At 39.8% G+C, this 21,002-nt stretch overlaps 1 protein-coding gene across 15 annotated transcripts in view; it reads left to right on the plus strand.

The window, feature by feature from the left end:
- pip5k1ba (phosphatidylinositol-4-phosphate 5-kinase, type I, beta a) overlaps positions 1–17,649 on the plus strand; it is a 175,829-nt gene extending 158,180 nt beyond the window's left edge. For 14 of the 15 annotated variants that reach the window (XM_072258079.1, XM_072258069.1, XM_072258082.1 and 11 more), the window contains 2 exons: positions 5,823–5,940; positions 16,370–17,649. In XM_072258079.1, coding sequence (XP_072114180.1) covers positions 5,823–5,940; positions 16,370–16,384 — 133 coding nt within the window. In that variant the 3' untranslated portion in view covers positions 16,385–17,649. The remainder of the gene's footprint in view (positions 1–5,822; positions 5,941–16,369) is intronic. The other variant, XM_072258081.1, reaches the window with a different exon arrangement.
- The last annotated feature ends 3,353 nt before the right edge of the window (positions 17,650–21,002 follow it).

The following is a 21,002-nucleotide window of genomic DNA, read 5'->3' on the forward strand; positions in this document are numbered from 1 at the left end:
GCAGCTGCTTATTTGGGATAGCCCTTGAAGAATAAAAATTAATTGCAAAAATAGCTGGGATTCACTTTGTTTATTTGGGACATGATGCCACTTAATTGGGGCAGGAGACTGTTGTCATATAATTTCTAACTAGCCTCAGTCACATGAACTTGGTGTGGCCATTAGACACTACACGTGCTTAGACCAAACAGTTTTTAAATAGCGGCAGTTGTGTGTTTGTGTTCAAAAAGCAGTGATTTTTGTCAGTTATTGAGAAATAAGCAGTAAGACAATTTGGAACCGTTCTCTGGGGTTTCAAGCATTCGGGCATGGAGATGCCAGGAACGGCCGTAAGTGAAAATGAAATGATTTCATTACTTCAAGTTAGGAACTATGAAGAATTTGAAGATATTGACAATCATCTTCAATGTTACACCGAAAATGAAGATTTGGAGGATGCAATCATTGAAAGCATTGTATGAAAGCAGTCCCTTATCTGCAATAGGTGCCTGTGCTAATTTTGTTCATCTACAGTCAATCAAAAGAACACAGCTTTGTGTTGGCTGTCTGTCGTATCCGGTGATGATAGTGAAACCTGTGCTGGAGTGTTTTTTTTTAAGTGGAAAAGCATTGTACTGGGACAGTTTCACTCACTCAACCTCGGAAGTCCGGCTCCGATGGTACAAGTAGACGTCACAAACTGGGTTCTTCCTTGCTTGCAGTGGATAATCGTGACTACTTGTGTGCCTTATCACGCCCTTTGCTCTCCACAAACCGTTGCAAAGCCACCTTCTTGGCTGTTGGATTTCACCGTTGATCTCATCTGCCCAGTCCTTTGGAGCTAATTTTACATTCTAGGACAGGCATGTCTCTATTTCACCAGGGTATGAGGCTTGCCAGTGACCCTCACCTGGTTTAGCCCACCTGTTGAAATGGTGTACCAGAAGTGGCTGCTGTTACATACGAATAGCTACTTGTAGCTACAGACGTGAGCTGATTGTATGGAGGGGATCAAAGGTGAGTGAGCTACCCCAAAATGAACATGACAAGCCCCTTCACCAGAGGTGTGAATCTTCCCTGAGCACCCCATGCAGCATACACTGGATGAATTCCTCCATCGCTAACTATTAGGAACTAATACTCAGTTTTATAGTAGTGTTGTAATTTGTTCTGAATTTTATTTAAATACATAATTTGTTACTCAGTCAAATGGTAGTTTACTTTTTTTATGCTTTTATATAACTATTTCCATGAAATTTCAGCTAATTGAGATAGCCACTTAGTTGGGCTTAAATGCACCAGGCCCCAAAGGGGTCCAATTAACCAGAATCTACTGCATATCGATTTTTCTTCATAATGATTTTGTTAGAACCCTGGAGCTGTCTACGTGACAGCAACATGGGAATACTTTCCCAAGGGATAGTAAATTATAAGTAGGACAGCTGGGAAGTAGCACTATTCAAGAAGGTGGCTGATTGGCACCCTCTGAAAGGCATTGAGGATGGGCAATAAATAATGGCATTGCTGGTGCCTTCAAGTGTCAATGGAGAAAAGAATATTGATTATGACAGTACTCATTCCTGTTGGATATATTTGAGGACCAGTTGTAATATTTTGTCCATTCTCATTTTGTGAGGCATAAAGTTTTTCTGGAACCTTAAGATGATGTTTACAGCCCAGCTGTCTGAAGAATTGGTTTCTGAGAATTCAAAATAGTCTTCAGGAATCTGTCTTTCTCGTGAACACAGAATGATTCATCACTTAATGGAACAGTCTTTTTAAATTAACTAACGAGGGACTGTAATTGCTAAAATGGTGTAATATCCTGTTATTAACCTTTGTGCCAAAGCTACTGCAGAATGTTTACATCTTTTAAAGTGGTTCATCTGATTTTCCTACACCCAACATTAACTTTTTGAGAGATTCATTATCAGGTATATTTTTTTTATTTAATCCACATCCATCCACTTTCACTCTCCTGATTTAGTTTTTGGATTAAAGTAATTCAGTTCCCATTTTGCGGAGCTCATTTCCTGTTGTTCCGTTCACTCGTGACTTACGATTACACATCAAAGTTGGCATTGGTTTGGTGCTCTGATACCAAACAGAAATTCCTGATGCTCTGTTGCTGAAGGCAGCTGGTGCCATGATACAAAGGATCATCTGTTGGGCTTCTACTTAGAATAATTAAGTGTTGAGTTTGTAGACATGCCCATTCAACTATAAGATAAAGACGACCAGTCTAGAACAACGTCTTCTGTACCACCTCATATGAAGAGCTATTCACAGTATTTCTGAACCAAAAGGGGCTTCCTGAAATGGGGAAAGTGATGTGGTTTTAGATTTGTGTGGGGTTTGAATTATTCTGCAGATTGAAAGAAGGATTATGTATTGTGTTACCCATACAAGAGTAGAAGGAAGCATTTATTCAAATAGAAAAAAAGTCGCCTGTCAGGTGTGGTTATCTCAAAGCTTATGGACTCAGTGGTGAAGGGATCCACTAGATTTAATTGCAGCAGCCGCTCATGACACATCTTCTAAAACATAATCTTGTATGGCAACATAGCCAATAATTGAAATGTGTGGAGCCAGAAATTTTGATTTTTTTTAAAATCAAATAACCTATCCAGTGTACCCAAAATCCATATGTAATGATCAGAAATTCTCAGTTGACATTGTTGTGGTAAAATCAAAAGAGATGCATAAGAGTCATTTCAGTCCCAGTAATTTGTTGGTTAAAATTATTTAGTTTTGAAGTTTTGTTATTGTTTGATAACTGGTGAAGTTTAAATTTTAAGGTATTTTTATTACCCTACATTCCCTGTTAAATTCTAACAGCGAGCATATGTTAAGGAATACATACTTTGGTGACAGTTCACTAATTGAGTTGTTTAATAGGCTTTTTACCCAACCTTCCTGGTGCACTTCATTCAGGCACATCTGTAGCTGTAGAAAACATTGGAAATGCTCAAGATCAGGTCACATTTGTGCAAAGAGAAAAAGCTGTTTAAGGTTGAAGATTCTCCAATAGAACTGGGAAAGTGGGGGGGTAAAAAACAAATTTGTTCTTAAGTTGCAAGAGAGTGAGGAATGAATGTCGAGGACAAAGGGAATATTTCTAGTAGGGTGATCAAAGTTCCCTAACCCCAATCCTCGTCCTCATCCTGACATCTGTTTGGAGCTTAAATTCATCGGGGCAGATTCTGGAATTGGGCTGTGCTGTTTACAGAGCTGCCAGGTTGTTAGATTATCTGGAGAGAGAAAACAGACAAAGGAATGTGTAAAATGTGTGAAATGTAGGTCAGAGCTATTACTGACACTTGGAACTAAAAGAAAAGTACGGGAGTTACAGACAAAATGCTGGAGGGGCTAAGCAGATCAGAAAGTGTCTATGGGGCTGACGTTTCAGGCCAAGACCCTTCATCAGGAAATAGCTAGCAGATCTGGCAGTGTCGGTGAAGAGAGAAAAACTGAGTCACTATTACAAATAAATAACCTTAATGCAGGGCTGGCTAATTCTGATAAAAGCAAAAAGAAGTAGTCATGTGAAATTGTTCAATTTGGTGTTAAGTGACAAAGGTCTTAAAGAGCCAGGAAGGGAGATGAGATGTCGTTCTTCAAGCTTAAGTTTCTGGTTTAATATAGTGCTGGTGAAACACAGCGACGTCTTACTGGCAACAAACAGAACTATGAACTACTTTATGGATCACACTTTTTCTGTGAAACAATCAGTGCCATCAATAGCCTGTAACTTCCCTCCAGAGTTGAACTTTTGAACTGCCTGTACAAACGACCTGGCATTTTTGTGGTGGGAACAGAAGCCTTGAAGGTGCAGGACAGTTGTGGCATGGTGTGTACAGGCGGAAAATGAGGTGGTGGGGCCTAGACCAAGCAGCAAGGAACATGCCACTGCTGGAGTGGACACGGGCCCGCACTTGTGAGCGAAGAACGAGGCAGTATTTGACCAATTTAATCACCGGATCAGATTGGAAAGGTCGGGATGTCAGCCCCATGGTGAGGGACAGACCAGTGTTCTGCTCACTGCTCAGATAGGTTTATTCATTTCTGTGCTGAACTGAGGCTCTGGCCTGCAACTAACTGGCTTTGTGGTTGTGAACTCACTTTTGTGAACTTTAGTTCTGAATGTTAGTTGCCTGCTTCTGATTATTTGCACAATGTGCTTTTTATTTTGCACATTGACAGTCTTTATTAATAGGTTCTTTTGGGTTTCTTTGATTTAGTGACTACCTGTAAGGAGACTAATCTCAAGGCATACATACTTTGATAATAAATGTACTTCGAACTTTGTTAGTCCTCATTGGAACAGTGCAGGATGCTCTGAGCATGCAGGTCAGAGAGGGGGTAGGGTGGAGACTTAACGTGATGGGCAACTGGAAGTTCACCCATGTAGAGCACCTCATTTAGTCCATGGGGGTCATCCCTGTCACTTTAAATCTCTCTCCTGCCCCACTTTAGACTCCTGCACAGTTTGTGTAGCCCAACACAAGCTTAAGGGAAAACACCTAGTCTTTCAACTGGATACATTGGAGCCTACAGGACACCATACTGAATTGAACAATTTTCTCTAAACTGCTTTCTCTGATTGATTAGTTCTGGTGTAAGATTATCCATCTGTCACATTAAGTGAATTTTTTTTTCTTTCCACAGACACTGCCTGATGTATTTGACATTTTCACCATTCTTTTGGTTTTAGCAATGACCTGCATTTGACAGCTTGAACATGTCCCTCTTTCTAACTGACTTCACTTATCTGTCAACCAGAAACCTCCGTAAACAATGTAGACCCTGCAATCACTCTCTTAGAGATATTTCCTCTCTCCTAGCCTCCCTACAACAAGCTTTCCCAGTTATGGGAAAAAGCCTTTGACCTGAAACATTAACTTTTTTTTTCCATAGATTGCATAGGGTCAGTGTCCCTTGGCTAACTTTTTCTTTTCCCTCATGCAGCCTAACGTGCTGAATGTTTCCAGTATTTTTATTTTTATTTTATGTTTCTAGCATCTGCAGCCTTCAATCTTCAATATCTGTAACTAAGTTTGTACATTCCAGATATTAGCTCAATTTAGTTGTGCCTGGTATTGTAGCAAACAGTCGCTTGCCCACCTTGATTTAATGCTTTTGAATTCTTAGATTGTTTGTTCTGATCACTCTAGTAATTTTCAATGCAGGAGAAACTGATTTTAGCAACCATGTCCATAAATAATAATGTTATTGAGACTAACTTTGGTTCCACCCTTTGTAGGTTTTACATGTTGAATGTTCATCTGGGAAATATTCTTAAAACAGTGTGATTTTTACCTTCAGTACCTTATCAAGCAGTGAAGTATCCATTTGAGTATTTTTTGTTCTTAGACACATCCAGTTCCATAGGTGATTTAAAAAAAAATTCTTGTAATCATCCAACCTTAAAATCCATGTTCCATGACAAAGATTAAGGGAATAATTTCTTCCTACTCACTCCCCCTTTATTTCACACACCTCAGCTAAATCCCCCTGCTCTGCCTCTTCTCTGTTCCAAAGAAAGCAATCTTAACCTTTTCTAACCACTGCAGGAAGAAAATATTTAACCTCCTTGAAATGATGTTGGGTTAAATTAGACTTCCATCTTTCTCTGAAAAATCTTTGGAACATGTTCAAAGATTTTGCAGTTTCAGATACATTGTTTATTTCTGCCTACCTAGAAGCCCACATTGATGTTCACACTATCCAAGGCAGTCGGCTATTAAGCTGTGTAGCAACCTTGTTTGTAATATGGGATGCCAAACTTGCAATCTCTCAAAGATTTTGACAAACCTCTATTTTTAATTTTAATGTAATTTCAGAGAAGGAAATCCAACTAGCTCCACTGTGACTTTGGAAGACAGTGCAATCTGCTTAACATTGGAGAAAAGTACACTTGAAATAGAAAATGATGACGATTCTGAATTTGACATTCGTTTGGTAAGTGCAAATGCGTGGGAATGGACCGTTCCATAAGAGGACATTTTTATTTCCCTTATTGTAGCACATACATTAATGTAAATGCAAGATTGAATCACAAATACTACATAGCCACAATATCAATTATTAATAATTTTCCTTTTGTAGTTTAATACTGATAAATGTCTTGTTTACAAGTCTCCATTTCAATGAGTTCATTGTGTGGTCAGAAGGCATTAAGGAATAAAATATCAATTTGGGTAAATGGCTTAAGGATAGACTTGAAGTTATTTTCTTCATTTGTATGGCTATTTTAATTATGAAATGTGAACTGAAAGATTAATGGTTCCATTTGAGAAGTATTTTTTGTTCTTAGTGTTTTATTTCACTGACAATTTACCCATTTTGGATTTGTTCCAATGTGGGCACTTAGCAACACTTTCTGCTTCGATGCATCCTGACCCAATTTACCAAGCAGGTGGTAAATTAGAATAAATGCTTTGAAAATACTGGAACACTAATGAATTGTTTGGCTTAATTAGACTCCTGTGAGCAAGTAGATTAAACAAGTTATGTGTATAGTGACAAAATTACTATTAGGACCAGTGAGAGGTAAAAGAAAATTACTTATGATTAAGCACAATTCTAAGTTTTCAAACTTCCACAAACTAATCCTGAGTAAAAATAAAATTAGTTTATAATCATTCAAAGTTAATGTTGAAGTTGCACAATTATCAGATTTCTGTTTAGAAGGCTCCTTAATTTTAAATGATTTCTAGTATGCATTGCCATGTAAATGACAAGCAGCAACATAATTATAGCATGAAGTATTGAGCATGCTGCACAAAATTACTATAAAGGCTAGGCTGATAAAAGCTGCTTGTATTTCTACAAGGAAAGCATGAAGAACATAAAATCTAAGAACAGGAATGGACTATTCAGCCCCTGAGACATACTCCACCATTCAAAAAGGTTATGACTGATCTATCCAATTTCCTGACTTATACCTATCTCCCTGATTTCCTTTAATATCCATCTGTGTTTTGAACACAGAGCTTCTACAGATTCTGAAGTCGAGAATTCTGAAGATTTATTGCCTTTAGAGTGAAGAAATCTTTCCTTATCTTGAGGCTGTAGTTCCTAGGTCCATGCTCCTCGGGCCAGGAAACTGTCCTTCCCGCATTTACCCCAATGACCCCCTAAGAATTTTATGTGAGTGATTTAAATATGCAGTTTACCATCTCCTTTCTCCCTGTGAATTCTATAGTGTTCTGTTTGTTCGGAATGAATAGACAGGAGATGCTGAGGATGTTTTCAGCAACAGTACTTTGAGGTTCATCAAGATGCACAGACAGGAAGGAAGCTTCTCTTAGTGGCTTACTATCCAGGTAGCAAAAGGAGATCCAACTGAAAGAGTCCGTAGTTCTATTGTGGGGGGGTGGGGGTGAGGAGAATGAGCAGGGTACAGTGTGAACAGTAATCCCTCTGTAAAGTCGCACCTTTGATATTGTCCCTATGGAGTCTCTTAATGCATGGCAAAAGCAGAGTGGCTTACCTCCAATATTTTCAGTTTTTTTGTTTCCTAAAAAGAAAAATAACAAAAGTACTCACTAACCCTTTTACACATGACAAATCTCTGCCATTGAGAGGATGCACATTCAAAATCTGTACACTGTTGCCGATTGCTTCCTTTGAAGCTTCAGGGGAAACGAACACATTAATGAGCTCGATCACATTCAACAGGAACTGAGCTTTGTGGCCACCCTTACACTCGCCCCATAGTCTCACCTCCTTTGTACAGCCAGTACCTGCTCAAGTAGACAACTGGTGGTATAGTGGCATCTGCAATGGACTTGGAGGTGAGTGACCCAGTGTTCGAATCCGGACGGCTCCTTGCATACTTTCTGTCCCTGCTACACCGAGTGGCAGGCTAGCAACTCGGCCTCAATTTAAAAAAAACAAATATAAGGAAACAGCAAGGTTGCCACCTATACGTCACAAGCCGTGGAAAGGAACAACAATATCTGCTCAAGTGGCTGCTTCAATTGTGGTGGGAACGTCCCACTGACAAAATGCCTTGAGAACCTCTTAAACAACAGGAATTCTGCAGATGCTGGAAATTCAAGCAACACACATCAAAGTTGCTGGTGAACGCAGCAGGCCAAGCAGCATCTGTAGGAAGAGGTGCAGTCGACGTTTCAGGCCGAGACCCTTCGTCAGGACTAACTGATAACCTCTTGTCAATTTTCACTGTCAAAGGGTGTTTCATAATTTCAAAATTCCCTTTGTTTACCAGAGATATTCACTTTCAGTTGAAAGAAAAAAAATTTTTAAACAAAAATATTTTAATTTATTCATTAAAAAAGTCACTATTGATGTTTTAAACAGTCATTTAGCATTTTTAAAAAGGTTGTAAAATCCTTTCCAACAAATGGAATTAAATTGATGCTTCAGCTGCAGTTGCTCCATTGCTGAGGGAGTGGAGACAAAGTACATCAGACACTCTTGGCTCAGTAATTAAGCCCCAAGCAGACCAGATATCAGACATGCCAGGGTCACAATTCACTAGCTAGTACTATTCTAAAGACCTAAACGCCTCTGTATTTTGAGCAGTCTGTTTCTCCATGAACTCATTATATACAGCATCTGTATGGGGGGAAAAATCCGGTGCATAAATTGCACTGTCTTGTAAATTTTTCCCCTCTCTATGGAGTTAAATTGGCTTTTAACTTGGGCAAGAATTCAACTAAGTATTCTATTTTTGTAACCTCCCAAACCCACAGCCGTTATCACTATGAAGGCACAATGACATGGAGTAACTTCAATGTATTCATCTGTAATTTGAAATGGATTACAAAACCGAGATTTGTGATTCTGAGAGGAGGACAGAAGTTTTTTAAATTGTTCTCTTTTGAGGAAGTAGAGACACTTGAGACCTGAAATTTCACCCACTGCAGTAAAATCACTAACATATACTTTGGTAATGCAACCATTCCTTTTTATTCACATCTCATTCTTCTTATCCATGGTTAGACTACGTCATTGTTTCAATTTTTAAAAAAGACTTGACTGCTATAAGTGGTCTATCTGGGTAAGCCAATAATTGATGAAAGCTAGGTACTCATAAGGATTGTATGTGCCCACGAGAATGAATGGTGTCTGATCAGATATAGAAACTTTCCAGCTGTTTCTTTGAGGTGGTCTCTATACCATGGGGAAATGGTCTTGAAGAAAATAGTGGTTGTGACTTTCCATTTAACCATCTAAGTGACTATCTAAAGTAGCACAAATTGTGCCAAATGCTCGCTAGGTTAGGTATGATAATACCTCCATTTTGTTTTATATTGCCATTGCCTCCAAATTATAAAGTAGTTCATTGGATGTAAGGCATTTTGAAACACTGAGAGTGGGGGAAAAGCAATAGGAATGCATATAATTTTACAAACATGAGAAAGTCTGCAGATGTTGGAAATCCAAAGCAACTTGCAAAATACTAAAGACCTGAAGAAAGGTCTCTGCCTGAAACATCAACTGTTTATTCTTTTTCATAGATGCTGCCTGATCTGCTGAGTTCCCCCAACATTTTGTATGTATTGCATATCATTTTATTAAATATAAGCTGTCCCCACTCAACTACCCCCATCTCTCCAATCAGATTCTGCAGAAATCTACTGGAATGCAGAAACCAACTTTGAGTGTGCAAACAACCAATTCCACATAAAGGTTAGCATTCAAATGTAGAAACTTGACACTGACTGCCCTCCCCATCTCAAACAGTTTTCCCGTAGCAAATAACGACCTTTCGATATGTTTTCATTTGGGCATCTTTTTGTTTATGGAGGTAATTTGGAGGCTTGCGTACAATGCCAAGGTCGTTTCCTTCTCGAGTCTTTAGTTAGTATTTGTGTTTATCCACATGAACTGTCTGTAGAAAGATAAAAGAAACTGTTAATATTCAATTTTTAAGTTACTCCCCTAAATAGTAATGTTTGAACACCTACACTGAAGCACTTCTTCCAGAAGCATCCTACTCTTCTAGTTACTGTACTGGGAGCAAGAAAATACTTGCTGTTGTACAGAAATTTAAAAAGGGTGCTGGAAATATTCCACAGAATGGGCAGCATCTTTGTAGAGAGAAACAGAATTGAAGCTTCAAGCCAGTGTCCTATCCTCCAGTTTTGACCTAATTATCTCTTTTATGTGAACTTAGTTAAGGGATTAATATTAGACCAGAAACATGAGGACAAGTCCACTGTGCCACTTAAGCTAGAGCTATGGGACCTGAGGTCATTTTGTGTCCACCTGAGAAGACAGGCAGAGCCTCTGTTTAATGTTTCACCTGAAAGATGGCACCAATGACAATGCAGCACTCCCTCAGTGTAGTAATGGAACGACAGCCTAGATTATCTGCACAAGTCTAAGTAGATCTCAAACCAACAATCTTAGTATTCCTTTTGTTTTCCTCTTTATTATTTATTTGCTTTCTGACAGGGAGTGTGGGTGGGTGTTGATAAATCAAATTAGGTTTGTGATTTCATTGTGGGTGTTTCAAGAGAATGAAGCAGATCAAAATTACAGCCACAACAATGTCAGTATCATCAAAATGATCTTTGTGCAATTAACCTATTGTAAGAACGTGAGATGCTCTGAAAAGCCACGAGCACCTGAAATGATCTCTTCCTGTGAAAAGTTAAAACCAAACAAAGAATCATGATGGCGTGAATATCCAGAGAGGAACTGTTAAATACTGCACCTTCCATTTAACAGCCCAACAAGCTAGAACATAGAACAGAGATACACCTTTCGGCTCACAATGTTTGACTGAATTAATTGAATTAATAATCGAATGCCCAAGTAAACTAATATCTGTTGTCTACACAGTGGCCATTAAAGCTGCTTCCATTTCCTGCACATGAACCTAAAATGGCTGTCTCTTGCACAACTAGGATCATGTTATCCAATAAAGTCAAGTTTATTGTCATAAGCATAAGTAACTACATACATAGTTGCAATGAAAAAACTTATTTACAGCACCATCGCAGGCCCATAGCATCATACGAGCAGCATTCACGAGAAAAACATACATTAAAATAAGTGGAACACATTTTTTACAAGAAAGGATACAAGTAGAACAAAAAAATTGTCAATTTTAGTGCAAGAGATCAAAGTGGTCGCAGTGTTGCTAAACTGCAGTGATTAGGATTGTGATGATTGGTTCAAGAACAGAATAGTTGAAGGGAAGTAGCTTGTATTGAACCTGGTGGTGTGGAACTCCAGTTTGAGTTAGTTTTTCATTCAAAGTTGTGAAAACAATACTGAAAAATATATCCAGACAGCCAGTGAACCTAATCTAAGTGTCTCCAGCACAGTGCAACCCTATGCTACCAGTGTAAAGAAAACTGTATCTAGGTAGACATTTTTTGGGGTCGGCTCCAGGAGAGGACTGCCACCTGCTGGGAAATGGGATATCGCGAAGTCATTGGATCATCAGACCAGTTTAGACAAATTATGCAAATAAAGATTGTGCTGTGCATTCTGCACAGAGGGAAACTAAGCTTAAGAGTTAACCATTCCAATTTAAGACAAGGTAACCTTGTTTATGAGAAATTATCTTGTTAGAATTATTTGACCTGGTGATTTGACATGGAACAGGAAAAACAGAAATTTGACTGCATACTCCTATTGTGTGAATGCAAAACATTTGACCTACATCAGACTGCTGTTTATTGATTATAGCTCAGCATTCAACACCATCAGACCCTCAGTACTAATCAACAAGTTCCAAAACCTGGGCCTCTGTACCTCCCTCTGCAACTTCCTCATCGGGAGACCACAGTCAGTGCATATCAGAAATAATATCTCCTCCTCACTGACAGTCAACACTGGCTCACCTCAAGGATACGTACAGAGCCCATTGCTTTACTCTTTCTCTCCACACCCATGACTGTGTGATTAGGCACAGCTTAAACAGCAGCTATAAATTTGCCAATGACACAACTATTGTTAGCAGAATTTCAGATGGTAACAAGGAGGTGTGCAGGAGTGATATCGATCAGCTAGTTGAGTGGTGTCACAACCATAACCTTGCACTCACTGTCAGTAAGACCAAGAATTTGATTGAAGACTTCAGGAAAGGGAAATCAAGGGAATACACACCAGATCTCATGGAGGGATTAGCAGTGGAAAGGGTGAACAGTTTCAAGTTCATGGGTGTGAACATTTCTGAAAATCTATCCTGGACCCAAAATGTTGATGCAATTTGATGCAATAGCAGCTATTTTTCATTAGGAGTTTGAGGAGACTTGGTATGTCAGCAAAAACGCTTGCAAATTTCTTCAGATGTACTATAGAAAGCCTTCTAACTAGTTGCATCACTATCTGGTTTGGAGGGGCCACTGCACAGGATCAAAAAAAGCTACAGAAACTGCTAAACTTGGCCAGCTTCAACATGGACACTAACCTCCTCAGCATCGAGGACATCTACAAAAGACAATGCCTCAAAAAGGCAGCATTTGTCATTAAGGACCCCCCCCCCCCCCCCGGAAGGCTGTACAACAGGTGGTCAAAACTACCCAATGCATCATGGGCATCAGCCTCCCTGCCATCAAGAACATACAGTATATACAGAAATGTGCCGGAAAAAGGCTAGTAACATCATGAAGGATCCCAGCCACCCTGCTCATGGACTCTTTGTCCCACTCCCATCAGGGTGGAGCATCCATCAGACTCAAAAACGGTTACTTTCTCCAAACAGTAAAGTTGATCAACACCTCCATCCACTAACTAACTCCTCGACACCTCCAATCACCACTACTTTATCATTTCCTGTCAGTCGCCTTATGTACAGACGCTCCTGTGCCAAATACCACTTTATGGATATACAATCAATGTATTTAAATATAAATACACAAGATAGGTTGATGTTTTTATTATTATTGTGTACTTTATCTTATTGCATTTTGTTTTGTGCTGCATTGGATCCAGACTAACAATTTTTTCATTCTCCTTTACACTTGTACACTGAGAATGACATTAAACAATCTTGAAATTTTGATTTGAATTGAACTATCAAGGAAGGAGAACAGGAGTCTGAAGTCACACACTTAGGAACAGCTTCTTCCCCACCACCATCAGATTTCGGAATTGACAATGAACTCATGTACACTACCTCACTAATTTTTTCTTTTGCTCTCTTTTTGCAGTATATATTATAGTTATTGTAATTGTAGTTTTTTCACTATTATGTACTGCTGCTGCAAACAACATATTTCATGACATATGTCAGTGATATTAAACCTGATTATGATTCTGACTAACCTTCCTTCGGGTTGATGTGCTCCAGTATGCACCAAAGGGCAAGAAAGAATTTTACACAATAAGTAGTGCAAAAAAAATCCATTTCCCTGTTGCTAAATACTCTAAATGAAATCAGTCACCTTTGAATGCTGGTCATTATTTCATATAGCAGAAACGTGAAATGATGACCAACATAAGAAAAGTTTCTGTCCTTGAGTCAAATTGTGAATTTTGGGTCAGTTTCATTGTGACTACAAAAAATTTGTTTAGGAACAGGTGAGATGGAGGGGCAGGGGTAGGGGTTGCATGCGTGACCCCACTATTTCAGAAATGAGAGAGAGGGGGCTTATCAGTCTGTTAGCTTAACATCACGGTTAATGGTTGATGTGGACCTAGTGGGCTCCCCCTCCCCCTCCCCCTCTCATTTTCAAATCTCTTACTAGCTCTTCTTCCAGTTAGTCCTGACGAAGGGTCTCGGCCCAAAACATCGACTGGACCTCTTCCTATAGATGCTGCCTGGCCTGCTGCATTCACCAGCAACTTTTATGTGTGTTGCTTAAAATTCCAGCATCTGCAGATTTTCTCGTGTTTGCGTGAATATCTTGCTTCTGTGTTTTGTGGCTCTAGACATGTGGAATATTTTTGAACATCTGGTGTATCAGATTTGAATTGACATTGGTTTATTTTTGTCATGTACTGAGATACAGTGAAAAGCTTGTCTTGCTTACTGTTCATACAGATCAATTCCTTACACAGTGCATCAAAGTAGTAGAAGGTAAAACAATAACAGCATTCAGAATAAAGTGCAGCAGCTACAGAGAAAGTGCAGTCAGACAATAAAGTGCAAGTTCATGACAAGGTTGTGAGGTCACAAATCCATCATATTGTTCTTATAAGTGCAAGGTAGAAGCTGTCCTTGAGCTTTTTGGGATATTCTTTCATACTCTTGTATCTTCTGCCCAATGGAAGGGGGGAGAAGAGAGGATGTTCAAGGTGGGTAGGGTCTTTGATTATGCTGACTGCTAACTGAAGTACCAAGAAGTAGAGGCAGAGTCCATGGAGGGAAAGCTGGCTCCTGTGATAGGCTGAGCTGTATCCACAACTCCCTGCTGTTATGGGCAGAGCAGTTGGCGTCCCAAACCATGATGCATCTAGATGGGATGCTTTCTATGGTGCCTGGACTAAAAAATAGTAAGGGTCAACAGGGAAATGCCAAATTTCTTTTGCCTCCAAGAAAATAGAGGTGTTAATGAATGATGTCTCTGTGGTTAGGCCAGGACAGGTTATTGGTCTCCATGTCTAAGAAATGGCATATTTCCCATGGTGGGTGTCCAACAAACGTTCACTGGACTGGTACAGGGTTAGTTGTGTGAGGAGGGACTGAATGGAGTAGGCCTGCATTCTCTAGAGTTCAGAAGGACAGGAGGTGATCTCATTGAAAATTTTAAGAATGTCATAGGCTGGATGCAAGGAGGATCTTTCCACAGGCTGAGGAATCTAGAACCAAGAATTGGATTCTTTAAATAAAGGAAAGTTTGTTAAAGAAGACAAGTTAAAATCTCTTGCACAGAATGGTGAATGTTTGGAATTCTGTTTTCCAAATGATTATAGAGGGTATTAGTTAAGCAAGCATTTATTTCCCATTCAAGCTGCCTCTAAACCCGGGGTTCCCAACCTGGGGTCCACAGACCCTTTGGTTAATGGTGTAAAATAAAAGGTTGGGAACTCCTGATCTAAACTGAGGGCAATTGATTGGACCAATTATTGAGGTAAGGATGGCAGATTTCTGTCCCTTCATGACAACTGAACCAGGTGGATTTTATGGCTGTCTGGTAATTTTGCAGTACAGTAGCTATTTTTTGATACTACTAGCATTCCAGATTTATTTAGCTGTTGCAGAGGATTTGAACTTGTCTCTCAAGAACGTTGGATGAGGCCTTGGGATTGCCAGTCGAGTGATTTAATAACTGTACTAACATATCATGTCAGATCACAATTATGGCTTCAGGAATACCAGCTTCTGTTATTTTGTTTTCCATGAACAAGAACTCCTAAGTGATAATCGTCATAGCATAATAGCATTATCTTTTAACTAAGATTATATTATCTCAAGTACTTTAAATGAAATGTTTGTTATACTTTTTTTTAAAAGGTGTAATATTACTGTTTGTGTAAGCATAGTAAATTATTTCTTAACTATGGGGGCGATGATTTTTTAAATTCTATTGTGGTTAATATTCTTATTATTTATTGCGTATACCCACAAGGAAGTGAATCTCAGGATTGTATATGCTGACATGTATGTACTTTCATAATAAATTTACTTTGAATTCTGGTTTCGTCCCACAGTCCAAAGATGTACCGGTCAGTAAGTTAATTGGGCATTGTAAATTGTCCTGTGATTAGGCCAGGATTAAGTCAGAGTATTGCTGGGTAGCATGGCTCAAAGGGCTGGAAGGGCCTATTCCCACTGCATCCCAATAAATAAATGAATAATAAACTTTGATCTGATTCATCCACCAGCAAACCACAATATATGACTTATTGACTCTTAAACCCTCCTAAAGGTAAGGGAATGAAACTGCACCCTATGAGGTGTTGCCCTGTAGAAAGCTTTGCTAAGATTATATAGGGCTGTGTTTAGAACATTGTGAATTGAAATTCTCTGTCTTGGAGGTCTGTGGATACTCAGTCATTGAGGATTTTTAAAGTGAAATCTATGTTTGGGTACTCGAGGAAATGGAGGTTATGGAAATGAGGCAAAAATGGGCGAAGTACAGAATCAGATATGATCTATTGCAATAGGAGAGTGGAGGAAGTGTCTACTTCCTCAACCCAATTCCCTTTCCATGGTGTCTAAAATTTTTTTCAGTCTTAATCTGGAGTATCCACATGTCACTGTGGTGCAGAACTATAAAAATATTCAAGACCTGAAACAAAAATAATTATCTTCATTTTTTGAAATAGTCTGCTCTTATCAAGAGTGTATCCCAAGTCATGAGGAACACTTACCCCATTAATCTCCCAAGACACTTGAATTTCTATAGCAAACCTATATTCCACATATATTGCTCTGTAATGTTGACATTTCATGGTTCCAGGAAATTGAAATGAATTATTTTAAAATATTAATTTCTTTTTTTAACTTACACAGAACTGCATCCCATGAAGGTTATTGCAGCATTAGAAATCTTTAATGCAACTGCCTTCCCTAAGAAGATTTTTGTTTTTAACCTAGTAACTCGACAGGATGAATTTGTTGGATGGATGTCAGCACAGGCAGAGAATAAACCTAGCCTAAACATTCCTTCACCACCTGGAAAGGAAAGATACTCTCTACACTCCGGCTAATTGAAGAATTAAAACAGAAGTCTCGTTTATTAAACAGAGGATTGTATAAACTCAGATACATGCCATGGACCTTGTCAACTGACATTGAACAGGCCAGGATTCGAAAATGAACATTTCACACTTCAGCACCATGTCTTTGTTGTCTGCTGTACAAATAGCTACTTTATTTTTTCCTCATTTATGTGATCCCTCTTGATCATCTGGGGGGAGAAAAAAAAAGTTCGGCATTTTTACTGGTTCTGAAATTCTACCAGATGTATATTTTGTTACTTTGCTGGTTTTGATTGCATACATTTCAGTATCTGGCAGTTTTAGAATTTAAAATTTTTCAGATGCCAAAAACACTTGTGCCTGAAGCATGGGTGTTAACTTTTCTATTTTGTTAAATTTCCTAAGGAGCAATCTTTTAACCAGCCTACGGATAAAATTGTCTACTTTGTACTTGCATTGAATTGCAATGTTTGCACATGACTACATTAACAGATATTCTAGAAACTCTAGTTTCGCTTACCTGTCAGTTTAAACAAAAGTTTACAGAAATGTATACACATCATCTCAATGTCTATTTTAAATATGACAAAGAGTCTATTTTAATGAACTCTTTCTGAGAGATCTTAAAGGTCTCTGTAAATAAGTATCTATAAAATTGTAAGAAGTTTGCTTGAGATGCTTCCTGCAATGTAACGTTCACTTAACAAAACTCGTGTACAGTAATAATCTGTCAAATTTATGTTCTGAGTTGTATAATAATTGAATGGCCTGCTGAAATTTATGCTGCATTATGTCTGTAAATTGTATAGGACTTGAGTTTTGCTGCCATTCTGAATCACTGTAAATCTTTTTCCAAGCAATCATGTTCAGATTATTTAAATGTTACATTATTGTTGAGCATCTATTTATTGAAATTAGTCTTGCTGCAGCCATTTTTCTGGTAATGGGAGATTCTTGGCATCCCCTAGCGGATGTGGTTTAGCACTGCATAACCTGGAGTGCAAACTAAAGATCGGTTTAATTGGCCAATGTTTTGAATCAAATAGAAAGCACTTAGAAAGAAACCACCAGCAGAGAATGAATAAAAAGAAATGTTTAACTTGAAACTGAAGCATCACTTCATTTTTTTAAATTTGCAAATTGCCTGGTATTGTTTTCTCTTAAGAGGCTTGGGTGTCATTTGTGTGTCCTAAGTAAATCTTCAACATTTTACCTAGAAACTACATGTAACTGATCAGCAGGAAGGATTTCATTCTATTAACCTGGCCAAGGAATCTGTTTATTTTGAATGGCAATATTATTCTGAAATTGAAGCCCTGGATTTGCACTCATTATTTATGGGTAAAGCATATCTTTGTATTTGATAACAATCCTAGTATATTGACTGAAGGGAGTGAGACAAAACATAAAGGATGTATTGCTTTCCAAGGTCTGGAACAACTTGCATCTTTGAAGAATGCATTGCTTTGTAACGTTGAAGTAAACCAATACTTGGAAAAGGAGACCCCAGAGTGACCAGCTCTGTGTTTTAAAGCAAAACAGGGAAGAACCATCGAGTTGGACATGAAGGCAAGACTGTGTAAAATTTACTTTTGAATGATAGTGATTAACTACTTATGCCACAGTTGTGTGGTGGTAATGTGCATGTGAGATAAGTTGATTATTCAGAGTCTGGTTGGGCTAAGGTCTGAAAGGGGATTTGTACCCCAACCTGTCATGTGAACAATAGCTGGTGTTAAATGTATACAGCATCCACCATACACATCACTTGGTGCACATCTTACCATATAAATGCTATTGATAACTGTGACTTGTATGTTTACATTTAGAATATGATTCTGCATCATAGTGCAACATTACATTCATTATATACACATTGCTTTCCTTTACAGCATAAATATGGAACTGAAAACGAGCTGTTAAAAAAAACAACAGGAATTCTGCAGATGCTGGAAATTCAAGCAACACACATCAAAGTTGCTGGTGAACGCAGCAGGCCAGGCAGCATCTCTAGGAAGAGGTGCAGTCGACGTTTCAGGCCGAGACCCTTTGTCAGGACTAACTGAAGGAAGAGTGAGTAAGGGATTTGAAAGTTGGAGGGGGAGGGGGAGATCCAAAATGATAGGAGAAGACAGGAGGGAAGGGATAGAGCCAAGAGCTGGACAGGTGATTGGCAAAAGGGGATACGAGAGGATCATGGGACAGGAGGTCCGGGAAGAAAGACAAGGGGTGGGGGGACCCAGAGGATGGGCAAGAGGTATATTCAGAGGGACAGAGGGAGAAAAAGGAGAGTGAGAGAAAGAGTGTGTGCATAAAAATAAGTAACAGATGGGGTACGAGGGGGAGGTGGGGCCTAGCGGAAGTTAGAGAAGTCGATGTTCATGCCATCAGGTTGGAGGCTACCCAGACGGAATATAAGGTGTTGTTCCTCCAACCTGAGTGTGGCTTCATCTTTACAGTAGAGGAGGCCGTGGATAGACATGTCAGAATGGGAATGGGATGTGGAATTAAAATGTGTGGCCCCTGGGAGATCCTGCTTTCTCTGGCGGACAGAGCGTAGATGTTCAGCAAAGCAGTCTATTCCTCTTCTCACCCTGTCTCTTGCAAAAACGCCATCCCCTTCTCGCAATTCCTCCATCTCCGCCGCATCTGCTCTCAGGATGAGGCTTTTCATTCTAGGACGAGGGAGATGTCTTCCTTTTTTAAAGAAAGGGGCTTCCCTTCCTCCACTATCAACTCTGCTCTTAAACGCATCTCCCCCATTTCACGTACATCTGCTCTCACTTCATCCTCCCGCCACCCCACTAGGAATAGGGTTCCCCTGGTCCTCACCTACCACCCCACCAGCCTCCGGGTCCAACGTATTATTCTCCGTAACTTCCGCCACCTCCAACGGGATCCCACCACTAAGCACATCTTTCCCTCCCCCCCCCTCTGCATTCCGCAGGGATCGCTCCCTACACAACTCCCTTGTCCATTCGTCCCCCCCATCCCTCCCCACTGATCTCCCTCCTGGCACTTATCCGTGTAAGCGGAACAAGTGCTACACATGCCCTTACACTTCCTCCCTTACCACCATTCAGGGCCCCAAACAGTCCTTCCAGGTAAGGCAACACTTCACCTGTGAGTCGACTGGGGTGATAGATTGCGTCCGGTGCGCCCGATGTGGCCTTTTATATATTGGCGAGACCCGACGCAGACTGGGAGACCACTTTGCTGAACATCTACGCTCTGTCCGCCAGAGAAAGCAGGATCTCCCAGTGGCCACACATTTTAATTCCACATCCCATTCCCATTCTGACATGTCTATCCACGGCCTCCTCTACTATAAAGATGAAGCCACACTCAGGTTGGAGGAACAACACCTTATATTCCGTCTGGGTAGCCTCCAACCTGATGGCATGAACATCGACTTCTCTAACTTCCGCTAGGCCCCACCTCCCCCTCGTACCCCATCTGTTACTTATTTTTGTGCACACATTCTTTCTCTCACTCTCCTTTTTCTCCCTCTGAATATACCTCTTGCCCATCCTCTGGGTCCCCCCCCCCCTTGTCTTTCTTCCCGGACCTCCTGTCCCATGATCCTCTCGTATCCCTTTTGCCTATCACCTGTCCAGCTCTTGGCTCTATCCCTCCCCCTCCTGTCTTCTCCTATCATTTTGGATCTCCCCCTCCCCCTCCAACTTTCAAATCCCTTACTCACTCTTCCTTCAGTTAGTCCTGACGAAGGGTCTCGGCCTGAAATGTTGACTGCACCTCTTCCTACAGATGCTGCTTAGCCTGCTGCGTTCACCAGCAACTTTGATGTGTGTTGCACGAGCTGTTAAAATATTGGTTTTCTGCACTGCATGCTTACATTATCTAACCTTGTGTCTTCAAGTTCATTAAAGAGAAAAAGATTCTAGCCTAGCATCCTTGTCAACATAATCTGGACAGAATGAGTGGATCTTTTCTACCTGCAATGAAGGACCCTTGGGTGCCCATTTTTCTGCCTGTAAAACATACAGCAAGGCCAAATTGTTCTCTTGAAATTGTATACCAATGCACAAATTTTGTATTTATTTCTTTTAACTTCCATTCAGTCCTTGTTTTGACTTAGTTTCACTTAAATGTTTTGTTTTGCCCGTACCAATTGGGGAAGTGATGGGAGTTATATACAGGGCTCCGAACGGTAACAATTACTACTAATTACAACAGGAGATGGAAAAGGCATATCAAAAGGGCAATGTTATAATATATAGGTAGATTGGGAATATCAGTTTGTGCTGGATCCCAAGGGGGGGAATTTGTAGAATGCCTACAAGATGACTTTTTAGAGCAGCTCGTGGTTGAGCCCAATAGGGGATCAGCTGTTCTGGATTGGGTGTTATGCAATGAACCAGATTTGATTAGAAAGCTTAAGATAAAGGAACCCTTGGGTAACAGTGATTATAATATGATAGAAT

Source organism: Mobula birostris, chromosome 5 (assembly GCF_030028105.1).
Source record: "Mobula birostris isolate sMobBir1 chromosome 5, sMobBir1.hap1, whole genome shotgun sequence".
In the NCBI taxonomy this organism is placed as follows: domain Eukaryota; kingdom Metazoa; phylum Chordata; class Chondrichthyes; order Myliobatiformes; family Myliobatidae; genus Mobula; species Mobula birostris.